Source organism: Rhipicephalus microplus, chromosome 8 (genome assembly GCF_043290135.1).
Source record: "Rhipicephalus microplus isolate Deutch F79 chromosome 8, USDA_Rmic, whole genome shotgun sequence".
In the NCBI taxonomy this organism is placed as follows: Eukaryota; Metazoa; Arthropoda; class Arachnida; order Ixodida; family Ixodidae; genus Rhipicephalus; species Rhipicephalus microplus.
In genome coordinates this window covers 18,049,577-18,060,684 of record NC_134707.1, presented here as the reverse complement: position 1 = coordinate 18,060,684, position 11,108 = coordinate 18,049,577, and the positions used below count along the sequence as shown (strand labels likewise).

Sequence of the window (11,108 nt, the reverse complement as noted above, 5' to 3'; positions counted from 1 at the left end):
CGTCGGGTCCCCCTTTTGTTCGGTTATTAATGAAGCGGGACTCACCTGCAGCAGCCGACTGAAATTATCCGAAGTTGGCATGACACACAACTCTTTTGTATTTCCTAGTACCTGGAATGTGTCACCCTCTGTGCTATCCTCTGTACTACCAGGAATCGGCTTGGGAGAACGGCATTTTCTATTTGCTCGGTCAACGAGGCGTAATTGACCCCTTCCAATTCGGGAGGAGGTTCATCGTCGCCTTTAGGAATGGTTGCTTCCGCGACTACGGCTTCTGCAGCCTGTTCTCGCACAAGTCGATTTGTTACCGTGGTGTCCAACTCGCAACCAGGCCCGTTGTCGATTTGAGGCTTGTTTGCCTCAGTGAATGTTGCTCTTGCAGCCAGCGCACGTGCCTTCGATCTAGTCAGTGCCTGCACTATGCCTTCTCCCAACGTTAGACCTTTCTCCTTCAGCATTTGATCTGACTTATTTGAAAATAAGTGAGGATACTGAGAGGGTAGATATGGCGATACCGCGGCTTCCGTTTCCAACGTACCAAATGCGCATTTAAGGACAACTTTAGCTACGGGGAGGCACTGACTGTTTGCTTCTACGGCTTGTCTAATCCAGGCACAGTCTCCTGAATACTGTCCGGACTGAACAAAAGACGGATGAACTACGTCCATAGTGGCTGCGGAGTCTCTAAGAACCCGACACTGCTTGCCGTTCACGGTAAGGTCGTACATATAGGGCTCTAACAACTTCATGTTCTCGTCGGCTTCATTTATAGATAAAAAGGTCACCTTTTCTTTCGGGCAGTGTTTCGCGAAGTGCCCTGTTTCGTGACAATTGAAACAAGCAGCCGGTTTTCTCGCCTCAAATTTCCTTTTGCTTGCCTCTGCCGACGCCCCATGGTTAGATGAATTGTTTTCCTCACCCTTTTGTGCGAGACTTGTCGGTTGTTTTCTAAACGGCGCCTTATTCGGTAGTAGGAATTTTTCCCTTTTAGGCTCGCTGTTTGCCCCGAGGGCGCGGCGCGTAACGAATTCTTCAGCGAGCTCTGCGGCTTTCGTTACTGTGTTCACGTCCGGTCTATCCTGCACCCAGAACCTCACCTTTTCTGGTAACCTTTGATAGAATTGTTCCAGACCGATACACTCGAGCACCTTGTCATGATTCCCATACGCCTTTGCCTCTTTGAGCCACTCCCCCATGTTGGCCATTAACTTGTAAGCAAACTCCGGGTATGAATCATTGTTCTCTTTTACGGCGTTGCGAAATTTTTGCCTGAAACCTTCCGCTGACTACCTGTATTTCTTGAGAAGGCTCGACTTTACCTCACTGTACTCGTCAGCCTCCTCTTTCGTGAGGCGCGCGATTACTTCTGAGGCCTCCCCCGGAAGTAGGGACAACAAGCGTTGAGGCCACGTATCCTGGCTGAAACCTTGCCTTTCACAAGTTCTCTCAAAGTTGACGAGAAACAGCCCAATGTCCTCCCCTAGCTTGTACGATCTCATTAGGTCCGTCATTTTGAACCTGACCCGCTCTGCGGTACCGGATGCCTCGCTGCCTCCTGTTCTACTATTATGGCTAATCTCTAGCTCGAGGCGCTTCATTTCAAGCTCGTGCTTTCGCATCTTATCTGCCTCGGCTTCTGCCGCTTTCCTTTCGGCCTCGGCCGCGGCCGCCTTTCTTTCGGCCTCGGCCGCGGCCGCCTTTCTTTCGGCCTCTGCCGCTTGCCTCTCCTGAATCTCCTCGACACATTCTGACAGCTCGTCATCCTCCGCCCCCAATGCGAGAATCGCCTCTATCAGCTCTGGCTTTCTTTGAGAGTCCGACACCTCCAGATTCAACTCCCTTGCAAGAAGCAACAACATGGACTTTCGCAGGGATTTCAGATTCATGGCTGCCTCCAGTACCGCTGTCTCTGTTCCACAAAGATTCCTGTCCTGCAACTAATTAACCTTGACGGCAACGACAGCTCTAGATACCTGCCTTGCCTCAAGTTTTCCGTTAACTTAGTCTACAAATAAAGCTTCAAAAGCTCTTACACGGAATCCTGCCCTGTCACTGTTAACCTTGACGCCACTGACAGAAAGAGCTTAACCAAGCTATCACACAATTTCTGCCTGACGCAAGTTACCTGTTAACCCAATGACCAAGACAGCCCCTCTCTACCAGCTTTTACTTAACACATAGAGTAAATGCCTGGTGAAATTTAACAGAGAAAGCCGGCACTCACCCAGTTCGCAGTCATGTCTCCGGCGTCGTGCCTCTCAGAAGTGCCGTTCGATTCCCTCTGGAAGTCGATGAGCTCGTGTCCTCCTTCTCCTGTCGTCCCGTTGTTGAACTTCGGGCTCACTCCGTCCAGTGGTCGCTTTCGGGGTTATCGGCATCCCACCGCTGCCACCATTTGTTGGGACTCCGGGTCCTGCCGGTCTCGTTTTCGGTAGCTGGCCCCGTCGCAGGATCCATCGTCCAACAATTCAGCGAGAAGAAGCGCCCGAACGAACAACAGAGATTTATTTACATGTGGAGAAGTGGTCAACTGACCCAAAGAGAGAAGAGTGAGTGTGATACAAAACGTCTTCGGCATTTTATAGCGCCGCGCCGTTGACACTGGGCGCCCCGTCCGCATCGTCAGCCAATACGGTGTCTCCGGCACCTCGGCCACGAGAGAGGGGGAAACACACCTCACAACACATGGAGTGGCCCAACCTAACACGAGGTCCATATATGGTCACGGCGCCCTAAAATGTTACCAAACATGGTCACGAACGCACAGCAGACCCCGGAGCTCTCCCGGCGAGAGGAGGAACCCGAATGGGGAGGTGGGGGTGGACGACACCGTCGGTCAAGAACCGGTTCTCCCCCAAACTCTTCCTGCTTGGCTCCCCAGGGCCGGTCGTAACACTGTATTTATCCCAAAAAGTCGCACAACTCCTCTGTCTCGCATGAAGCCCCACTTGAGAAGAAATCACTAAGACTTAATTAAACGTTCTTTTAGGGCTACAATAAATCCTCAAAGTATCCCACTGCGTAGCCGCCGTATTTAGTATCATGCCTAGTTGAAGTATCAGTATCGGTAATCAGCTGCAATTTCTATAAAAGATTACACAAGAAAGCCTCTTGTCTCTCACAGAGTCCTATTTCACAACAGAACGCCTGACTTAAAAAAAAGGTTCAACCATGGCTACGTGAACGTACCAAGGACTCTTGCTCATGGACAAATGGCGGACACGTTCATTCGTATGCTTGCGACATACTCTGTTTTCTATTGTTCCGACAATCGTTAACGCTCTAAATTAAAAAGCAATGAGCAGATGGAATGATAGCCCGATATCCCGCCTTCTCACTTTTCAGGCAGGTGAGTCTACGAAAGGAAGTCATCTTTGGATAAGAGCACAAATTCATCCTACAAAGATGCGGCCGTAATTGCCACAGCGTGTTCCAGAAAGTGTCGCACAATGATTGAGCAAGTCGGCCTTCCACGGACGGTTCCTTGCTGCTTAAAAGAACGCAGCTACCAAACTGACTGTCATTACAAGATAAGTGGTGTACCGTCGGTAGAACCGCTACTGATGTTTTCAGGAGCTATCGTTCTCGCGTCTTTTCCCATGGTGGAAACATAGAACAGCAGTCATTTCGAACAGAGATGCACCGCATTCGTGAGCAGAAGTGAAGAGCCATCAACCTTTACAACACAACTCAAGCTGCTCTATTTGATGGCCTGTTTATTATTGTGTCTCTTGTCAGTTTTAACATCCTGATAACGGTTTCACTAGTGCTGGTGCAGCGACAGCTTCACATCGAAGAGTCGTACCCAACTTTAAGCAAAGCTCAAAGAGACCTCTTTCGGACCTCAGTGAAGCTATATCCATCGTCAGTTCTAGTTGACAGCTTTTCATTCATTATTCTTTCGTGACAGCAGGCAGGTGGGTCTGTCAGCCTAATCTTTCGGAACTACTTTATTTGAATTTTTGACGTCCGTGCAATATATAGACTCATTTAGAATATGGTCACAGTTAGCCAGATGGCCGTCCCAACTGCGGCTATTTCATGGCTGCTCAGCTGGAAACTGCCTCACCAGACGCTGGAACTGGTGACCGCCGCTGCACTGGCAACACTCGCAGTATTTGTGTCGTACTGGACACTGTGGCAGATTCGAAGGCATTTCTTCAACGCACATGTCGAAGCACAAGGCAAGAGCATTCTCATTACAGGTTAGTGAATGCCTTTCGTTTGTCATATTTTGCTTCTGTTGTATCTTGAAGATGACCTTCCCGAGACTTATGACACATTGACTGTGCGTTTTCATGTAATACCACTTGTACTTCTTACAAATGAGAGAATTTTGACCCAATAAGTGTAATATGTGATTACTGAGAGTGTATCATTGTTGCGGCTTTCTTATATTCCTCATTCGAAGGCACGAAAAAATCTCATATACTAGCTGTTGCACGTACTGTCAGAAGGCATATACTGTGTACCCATATGCCTAATACTTTCCTACCAATATACAACTATCGCTCAGTGAAAGCTTCCGCTGAGCTACGACTAGCACAGCATTAGTGTTTGCCCAGCTATAGTGAGAGGTTCCAGAACAATGTTTTTTGGATCAGAATTGTCAGTTCTCATTAAAGTTCATTCCTCCCCTCCTTAATCAAAAACTATTGAGAAGTTCTACTTTCTTAACAATGTGTATGGACTTCCTGCTAGCGTTGTACTGCGAACTTATGGATACCTACTCTCCCTTTCATAACCACTGCGTTTCACAGTCAATGGAACTTTCAAACCTAAAGTTAACGTAGCTGAACGCTACACCACGACTTCCCCGTTAAACATATCGAACTTTGCATCTAGCTTACGGATACTCGCAGCATCGTCCCGCTACCAGGCACTGAGGATGATCTGATGCCAGTTGTCATCTACTCCTTCTGATACTCTCGGCCTAATTCAACAGATTTTTTTATTCGAACGCAAAGAAGATGATGACTCGCTAGGAAGACCAGCAAAGCTCCATCTCCAGCAACGTTTTTCGTTAACCGATATTTGATGACCATAGGTACGTACTACACTCTGATTAACTGCCGTTTGGATTGTCTGAATAACTGTACACGTTTGTGCATTTCCTCAAACTATTTTGTATGTTTTTTGTATTTATTTATGAAAATAGCCTTCATGATGTTCGACTTTTTTCTGTGAAGAAGACTTCCAAAAACCTCATTCAACTTTAGTTATTTCGGAATGCAACTAACACTCACTAAAATATAGCCTATAGTTTGGTCTTAGAAAAGGGATCTCTGCAGCAAAACAAAGTACCCTTGATGCTACCTTGCTATGGCAACAAATAAACAGCTGGCAACGCATAAACTTGGCCCCCTATTTTTTATTTCAGTTTGGGCAGTTTGAGCTTCCTAATGCAGTCCTGACCATTTCGTAGTAGCTTGTGCCTTCTTTGCGGAACGACCCATATGACTGGTTTTATATATGACGTTCTGTTTGCGGATGTATAAGTTCAACAGATAATGTACAAAAATGGTTCGTTTATTGTTGGTTTTTGTTATTTCTTCTGCTATTCTGAAATAGAGCGATCTTTCATTAAAAGATGAAGTGCGACACTCCTCGTGCAAAAACATAATCTGAATATTTAGAACTTCAGACATTTTGCTGCGCTCATTCAACTGTTGAAAACTAATTTTCAATCCTGAACTGAGCATAGAATGATGACGTCTAACGAGTATTACTGAATGTGTAAGTTTCATTGCAGCAGCCAATCCGCTTGTGTTTTTTTTTTTTTTCGCATGACGAAATTATATAGTCATTTCACGGAAGATTCCACAGACAAATGTACGACGCTGGTGGCATTGAAAAATATTGCACAAAATATGTCAGCACAGCCGATATGATATTTTTCTTGCTCGAAACATTGAATGCGTAAATTTTTTGTTGAAGAATAAAACTAAGGGTGTGAAATGCGTGTGCCATGCGAGTGTGCACATTTTAGGTATGTCTACTGTAATGAAATACCATAAGTGCGCCAAACAAGTTTTTCTGTTTTTTTTTTTTTGTGAAACCATACTTTGTGTTACTGCTACTTCGTGGATAAAGAAAGAATATAATGCTATCGAATAATGGTTACTAAAATGTAATCATACATTACGAGATCATGTACAAAAATGTGACCATGCTGCTTTCATAGGTTGCGATACCGGCCTTGGCTACCTCTTGGCTAAGCAGCTGGCTGCTGACGGCTTCTACGTTTACGCGGGATGTCTCAGTGCCACTGGAGAAGGAGCCAGAATCCTTCGTACCAAGACCAACATAGAAGTGCTACAAATGGATGTTACAAAAGATGACGACGTCGAGGCTGCGTACGAAGCAGTGGAGAGAACTCTTGGCAAAAGAGGTCAGCAATGTCCTTTTTATGTAACCATTGGCATAGCCAATGGGGGGAGGAGGGCAACTTTTCATTTGTTTTTGTGTACATATATCGACACAACAACACAAGCATGAGCATATGCAGAAGGGAATAGATCACCTTCCCCGTCCCCTCCGAAAGTAATTCTTGCTACGCCCTTGTACATAGGGTAGCATCGCTTTTGCATCTGTCCGTTAATTTGAATTTTTACCCCCTTCTCACACGCATTATGGTGCCATTGTCATAAACGCGTGAAAATCGCGTGGCATAGTTTCAAGACACTCAATATCACATTCCAAGAAAGAAAATGAATGAATGTGTTGTGCATGCAAGTTTCAATAATTAACGTTAATGAGTGTAACTAAATATCTAACTAGGCTGCTATCAGCCTGCTTCAGTACTTGCATAAAATAATTAATCATTCGGCCCGAAATACATGCCCAGTTTATTTTTTGGTGCTATTCGTTTCGAGCGGGAAAAAATACTCTTGACGTGGGTCCTGGACCACGGCACGTCGAACAATCGTCAAACATGGTAGTGTCTCCTGCAAAGTGATCTTCCGGAGCAATACGGAGCACAAAAAAATTACGGCATATTCACGGGGTGAATGATGATGAATGGGCGAAGCTCCGGAGGGATTCATCGGTAAACTGTGAATCCGTGTAATTCGCCCAGTCGATCATCATGTAAAGACGTGAGAAACGCTGTGTGTGTATATACACACATCAACTTTTATTTGTTCTTAGACGATGGATGGCTTGCGATGTCCCTTGCCTCGCGCGCTCGCACATCGGGATTCTGTCTGCGAGCGCGCGCTGCTGCCGCATTGCGCTCTCTCCGCTGTGCAGCCTTATCCATCCGGCGACTCCGAGCGCGCGCCAACAGCGAACGGATTTTATTACAACGCTCCCCCTAGCGTACGTCGCCGCACTAAATCGAACGATTGCCTTCAACCAATGACACGCGCCATATGTGACATCATTCCTATTTTATAAGATCTCGCGTCTTTCATCAACTACAAGTACCGCTTTCTAGTTTATAACATCTTGCATCTTTTCATCATCAGCTACAAGTACCACCATCTAGTAAACACTACAAGAACTAAACGAGAGGTGGCTACATACAGGAGACGGTACCGCCATCTAGTGAACACTGCAAGAACTAAACTAGAGGTGGCTACATACAGGGGACGGTACCACCATCTAGTGAACACTGCAAGAACTAAACTAGAGGTGGCTACATACAGGCTACAGGGGACGCACAGCCCACGCCCTAAGGAGCTTCGCCCCTAAAAATTAAATGACTGCCAATTGTTCACTCAGAAAGCCTGCAGGAACGTACACACCGAGTTTCAAGCGATTCGAAGAAATTGTGGCGTGTGACGCTCCTTTGAAGTTTGCGTGGACAAATGTGGACGCCGTGACTGAGAGCATTATAGCGTACAAAAGACAGGAAACGGATAAATAAACTTGGTTTCGTTAAACCGAAATGAAGCCGACAGATTATGGGAACATAGAATCATAATGGTGAAACTGCTAGCGTTACCACAAGGACCTGAGCAATATCATCGAGAAACACGGGAACATGCTGGGCTTAAAAGGACAATAGTGTCAGTCGATGTCCGGCGTGATGCCATCTTCCTCGTTCATGTCATTGTCCCTTTTCAGCTAGTAATCATGTTTAATATGCTTGACAGCAGCTAGCCCAACTTTCCACCTTATTTGAAATAGAGTCGGCGGTTGGCTCCGGCAATACATTCTTCCTTCCATCACATGGCCAATAAAATTCATGCGGACTGCCAAAGTAGGCGCAACAAAACGTTGAATAGGGGTACACAGCACTTGGTGTTGTCTTCTGTGTTGGTCTTTGTTATTTCTTTTTTTAGCGCACTGTTTATACTAAATGCATGGCCAACTAGTCCACCAGACTATAGTGTTGTTGGCTACGGGTCCAAAAAAGCTTAGGCGTATTGCTGGTACCTTTGACGAATACTTAAACACATAACTGAAGTGAACTAAACTGAGACTGGTTGACGGAAAAGCATTTTTCCTAGCTATATCTTTCCTTACTCGTTTCTTTGCAGAGCTGTGGGCCGTTGTGGCCAATGCTGGCGTTCCGAGTCTCGGCTACATTGAGTGGCAACCCATGAGCCGGATACAGTACGTTTTCCAGGTCAATACGTTCGGAGTGGTCCGAGTCGCAAGGGCATTTCTGCCTCTTCTGCGCAAGACTCCCGGCAGCAGGCTGGTCATCGTCACGAGCCTTTTAGGTACGTTCGCCTTACACTCTCGTGTTCCTGGTAGAGCTCCTCTATCTCAAAAAAAAAACTTTGAATTGTTGTTGGCATCTTCTCCTTATCTTCCTGGTGACTAGGCATTGTATTTTATGCACATTTGTATTAGACGAGAGCACGTGTTCTGCCATAAAAAGTATTTACTGGCTCGCAGTGAGTTGAGGAGTTGAGGGAGGGGTGGGGGTGGACTGAAGATCTGTGTTTTTTGTATTTTCGTTCAAGTTTCCTTTTACCAAGTTTCTTAGGAATGCCGTAGTTTTTCATGAAGGCTTTGAGGATGGTATACAATTTCCTATTGTTGTTTAATTGGTTTTTACTTCCATTACGTTCATCTTGCGAAAGATCGAGAGCTATATAGAAATATTTTTACTGCCGGTCTGAGAACTGGCTAACCTCCCGGTCCTTCCGATTTTTTTTCTTCCTTTTCATTTTACTGTATTCATCTGAGTGGAACATCGAGAGCTTTACTCCTACATGTTCTTGCTGAGCAATATTGACTTGCACTTCTGTACCTTCGCATGCCCTTTGCCGCAGGTCGGATGTCAATGCCGGCATCAATGACCTACTGCATGTCTAAGCACGCTTCGACATCGCTGGCGGACTCCCTTCGGCGACAGTATTACGACAGGGGTGTTCACGTAAGCACCGTGGAGCCAGGTGCATACAGGTGAGCGAAATTGATGTGCCTGTCCAATACTTGAACGGCAAAGCACCGTGTTTTGCTTTTAGCTTCCTTGCGTCATTTCGTTCAGTGAGCAATTCTTTCTGTCAGCGTTTTTCTGCGTATTCATAATTATCGAAACACTGGGGAATGCGTTTGGCACTTGCAGTTTCTTTGGGTGACTTGTGAAGTTTACCGTTTGCGGAGGGTGTACTCAACTACTGAATTCTATACAAGAATGTTTGTTATGAGGACATCAACAATTGATGTTTGACCTGCTCCAAACGCAACATTGGTCAGCCAATACAAATATTGTCTAAATGTAAATAATTGTGCAAAACAATGAAAAACATTAGCATAGCTTTTATATCAACATTGATAGCAAATACTCAGGCGCTTTCACTTCAAATCACTTCTCGAGAGCACCTCGGAAGCAATATTCAATATTTCTGCAAATGCTTTATATCTTCGGCAGTGAATAATAATACAAAATCATTAGGCAATGTTCTCTTTCTCACGTGTTACCTGCCACACATCATTGGTCAATAAAGAAAGAATTATGGGAGGGATGCAACGGGTATCAGTGAGAAAACACAAAATTAAAAGCAATAGTATTTGAAACTTATGCGCAAGACACCCGGCAGCAGGCTGGTCATCGTCACTAGCCTTTTAGGTACGTTTGCCCTACACTTTCGTGTTCTTAGTAGTGCTCCTCTATTTCAAGAAACCTTCAAATTGTTGTTGGTATCTTCTCAGTATCTTTATGGCGACTTAGGCATGCCCTTAAGTCATTGTACTTAATGCATATTTGTATAAGACGAGGGCGTTTTTCCGGCCATAGAAAGTATTTACTGGCTCGCAGCGAGTTGAGGAGTTGACGGAGGGCTGGGGGCGGACTGAAAATCTGTGTTCTTTGTATTTTCGTTCACATTTCCTTTTACAAAGTTTTCTTGACATTCCGTAGTTTATCATGAGGACTTGCAGGATGGCACAATTTTACATTGCTGTTTCATTGATTCTTACTCCCATTGCTTATACCTTATACTATCCCTTATACTATCGCGGTGCTTCCTTGTTAAGATCCTTAACCTTCGCCAATGTTGTTCTAATCTATCCCGCACGTTCAGGACTCCCATGGCTAACCACGAAACCATGGCGGAGGCACTGCGCAAAGACCTGAGCCTGCTGCCCGCTCGCGTGCGCAGAGTCATAAGCGACCACTCGCTGGGAAGTCTTCGCAAGTCGTCCGACGCCCTGTACTCGTCTATCATGAGGGATGACTTGCAAGAGGCCGTGAACGTGATGAAGTCGGCCGTGCGAGACCTCATTCCCAAGGCCTATTACAGGGCCGGCGGTCTCAAGGACATTCTCTTGCGCCGGCTGTACGAAGTGGCGCCAGCTGAAGTGACAGACGAAGTGGTCCACGTGATCCGCAAGGTTGCCCGAGCTGCGAGGCGTAAAGCGTAGAAGTGCAATGCTGCATCCCGGCTGCGAAGCATGGTCTTCAAAGGCTGGACTTGACGCCATTTTCTGCAACCACTCTTCTGGAAAGCGATGCAAATTTGCGGAGTCGCATGTGGTTGGGTGGTAATAAGACCTAATGAAATGATACCAAGTGTAAGAGATCTTATTAGTATTTACTTTAATGTAAATGTAAAGAAAGAGAAGTGTAGTAAAGGATAACTTATCGTAGGCAGGGATCGAAGCTGTGACCTTCAAAAAACAATTCCATTGCTCCACTCGTCCATTTC

The 11,108-nt window shown here is 45.7% G+C and overlaps 1 protein-coding gene across 1 annotated transcript; it reads left to right on the top strand.

The window, feature by feature from the left end:
- Positions 1-4,015: 4,015 nt before the first annotated feature.
- On the top strand, positions 4,016-10,872 carry LOC119165222 (retinol dehydrogenase 7). The gene is made up of 5 exons (XM_075872542.1): positions 4,016-4,205; positions 6,185-6,391; positions 8,487-8,672; positions 9,231-9,363; positions 10,485-10,872. Exons 1-5 carry the CDS (start codon positions 4,016-4,018, stop codon positions 10,822-10,824), a joined length of 1,056 nt encoding a protein of 351 aa, XP_075728657.1. The 3' UTR covers positions 10,825-10,872.
- The last annotated feature ends 236 nt before the right edge of the window (positions 10,873-11,108 follow it).